The following is a 3031-nucleotide window of genomic DNA, read 5'->3' as shown; positions in this document are numbered from 1 at the left end:
TCATGTTGAAGACAAAACGATTAATCGATTCATTGGAGAAAATAATCTGTAGATAATTACCTATTGATAAGATATTGAAAATATCTTAATTATCTAATTGTTTAAGCAATTTATCAGGGATAAAATCTGATTCCAGCCTCTTAAATGTGAGATTTTTGCTGCTTTTTTAATAATTTATATGATTGTAAACAGAATATATTTCTGAAAAACAAGGAATTTTAAGAACATCATCTTTATATTATTGTATTTTTATTTTATTCCATAGCCTCTACAAGCCTGATCAAAACATAAAAGCTTAGTTTTGCTTCATCACATAATCAATAAATGTATTATCATTATCCATGACAGTGCAAAAACATGCTGACAAGCCTCCATCCAGTAAAAAACAATTAATGTGATGATGATGATTATTATCATCACACGAGACATTGCATGAAGAATAATTCAGATTCAGATTCAGAAATACTGTAACGAATATAATTTCCCTCTGGGGATTATTAAAGATTTTCTGAATCTGAATCTGAATTATTCTTCATGCAATGTCTCGTGTGGTGTGTGTGTGTGTGTGTGTGTGTGTCAGATACTGCAGTGTGTGTGTCTGCTGATTTAAGTGCACTGCGCGCCTCCCACACACCGACAGCCCCCCGATGCATTTGCACTTTTTCAGAATGTAACGGGGCTGGTTGCACCCCCCTCACACAGCACTGACACCCCCGTTAACTCTCTTAGAGGGAGTTAAAACGAGTCCGTGGAGCTCAGTGGGGACTTCACACTGCTCCTATCTTCATGTGTGATGTTTATAAAGTCTCTTCAGACCTGATCTGCTGCGTATTCTCTGCGTTACTGTTGTCCAGTGTATCCTATTACAATGTGAATGAGGAACGAAAGAACTCACCGATCAGTGCGAGGTGGAGCGGGGCCCGGCATGTCTGCTGCAGTGCTCCGCATCCCTCCCTCCTCCGAAAGGACAGACCACAGATCTCAGCTGCAGATGCGCTCTGGATGTGACTGGAGGCCGTCAGAGAGAGCCGCCGTGCTCATGGCGGGCTGTCCTGTCTGTGTGCGGGCTCAGGCTGTTCTGCGGTGCAGGAGGGGAGACAGACAGGCAGAGAGAGAGACAGACCGAGCTGTGGTCAGATCAGGATCTGCTCTGCTGCACCACCGACGTTGGAAATAACCCCTGCAGCTGCCTGCGTTGCCCCGGGTGGCCGCTGGGTGTCGCTGCCGCAGACAGACTCGCTGCTGCGTTCAGGTGCGCCTCGGGAAAACTGTGACTCCCAAGTTTTATTGAAGAATATACAAAAAATGTAAAAGAAAATGACCAATAAGAGACCAGCTGAGCAGAGTTAGGAGGATACAGTTAATTTAATTTAGTACACCTATCACAATATTTAAATAAAATACTTTCCATTACTTTTACCCTAATAATTAAAATATATAAATAAAGACAAGACAAAGAAATATCAGTGAGAAGATATTCATAGACATATTAACATGAAGTGATTACATCAGTTACTTCCAGTCACCAGATATACTCATTATATTGAAGGATGAAATATCTTCTCACTGATATTTCTTTGTCTTGTCTTTATTTATATATTTTAATTATTAGGTGTAAAAGTAATGGAAAGTATTTTATTTAAATATTGTGATAGGTGTACTAAATTAAATTAACTGTATCCTCCTAACTCTGCTCAGCTGGTCTCTTATTGGTCATTTTCTTTTACATGTTCTGTATATTCTTCAATAAAAGTTGGGAGTCACAGTTTTCCGAGGCGCACCTGAACGCAGCAGCGAGTCTGTCTGCGGCAGCGACACCCAGCGGCCACCCGGGGCAACAGCAGGCAGCTGCAGGGGGTTATTTCCAACGTCGGTGGTGCAGCAGAGCAGATCCTGATCTGACCACAGCTCGGTCTGTCTCTCTCTCTGCCTGTCTGTCTCCCTCTGCACCGCAGACAGCTGAGCCCGCACACAGACAGGACAGCCCGCCATGAGCACGGCGCTCCTCCTGACGGCCTCCAGTCACATCCAGAGCGCATCTGCAGCTGAGATCTGTGGTCTGTCCTTTCGGAGGAGGGAGGGATGCGGAGCACTGCAGCAGACATGCCGGGCCCGCTCCACCTCGCACTGATCGGTGAGTTCTTCGTTCCTCATTCACACTGTAATAGGATACACTGGACAACAGTAACGCAGAGAATACGCAGCAGATCAGGTCTGAAGAGACTTTATAAACATCACACATGAAGATAGGAGCAGTGTGAAGTCCCCACTGAGCTCCACGGACTCGTTTTAACTCCCTCTAAGAGAGTTAACGGGGGTGTCAGTGGCTGTGTGAGGGGGGTGCAACCAGCCCCGTTACATTCTGCAAAGTGCAAATGCATCGGGGGGCTGTCGGTGTGTGGGAGGCGCGCAGTGCACTTAAATCAGCAGACACACACACTGCAGTATCTGACACACACACACACACACACACACACACGAGACATTGCATGAAGAATAATTCAGAATTCCAGATTCAGAAAATCTTTAATAATCCCAGAGGGAAATTATATTCCGTTACAGTATTTCTGAATCTGAATCTGAATTACTTCTTCATGCAATGTCTCGTGTGATGATAATAATCATCATCATCACATTAATGTGTTTTACTGGGATGGAGGCTGTCAGCATGTTTTTGCACTGTCATGGATAAATGATAATACATTTATTGATTATGTGATTGAAGCAAAACTAAGCTATTTATGTTTTGATCAGGCTTGTAGAGGCTATGGAATAAAATAAAAATACAATATATAAAGATGATGTTCTTAAAATTCCTTGTTTTTCAGAAAATATATTCTGTTTACAATCATATAAATATTAAAAAAAGCAGGCAAAATCTCCAATTTAAGAGGCTGGAATCAAATTTAATCCCTGATAAATTGCTTAAACAATTAGATAATTAAGATATTTTTCAATATCTTATCAATAGGTAATTATCTACAGATTATTTTCTCCATGAATCGATTAATCGTTTTGTCTTTCAACATGA

The 3031-nt window shown here is 41.9% G+C and overlaps 1 protein-coding gene across 1 annotated transcript in view; it reads left to right on the top strand.

Annotated features, from left to right (window-relative positions):
• Positions 1-1866: 1866 nt before the first annotated feature.
• The window catches only part of podxl2 (podocalyxin-like 2), a 26093-nt gene continuing 24928 nt past the window's right edge, over positions 1867-3031 (top strand). The window contains exon 1 of the mRNA XM_035661196.1: positions 1867-2134. Within this exon, the coding sequence (XP_035517089.1) occupies positions 2083-2134 (52 nt within the window). The 5' untranslated portion in view covers positions 1867-2082. The remainder of the gene's footprint in view (positions 2135-3031) is intronic.

Source organism: Morone saxatilis, unplaced genomic scaffold (assembly GCF_004916995.1).
Source record: "Morone saxatilis isolate NCDOM2014 unplaced genomic scaffold, NCSU_SB_2.0 Contig18, whole genome shotgun sequence".
Taxonomy (NCBI): domain Eukaryota; kingdom Metazoa; phylum Chordata; class Actinopteri; family Moronidae; genus Morone; species Morone saxatilis.
The sequence above is the reverse complement of the archived record's forward strand: the minus strand, read 5'-3'. Positions and strand labels throughout refer to the sequence as shown.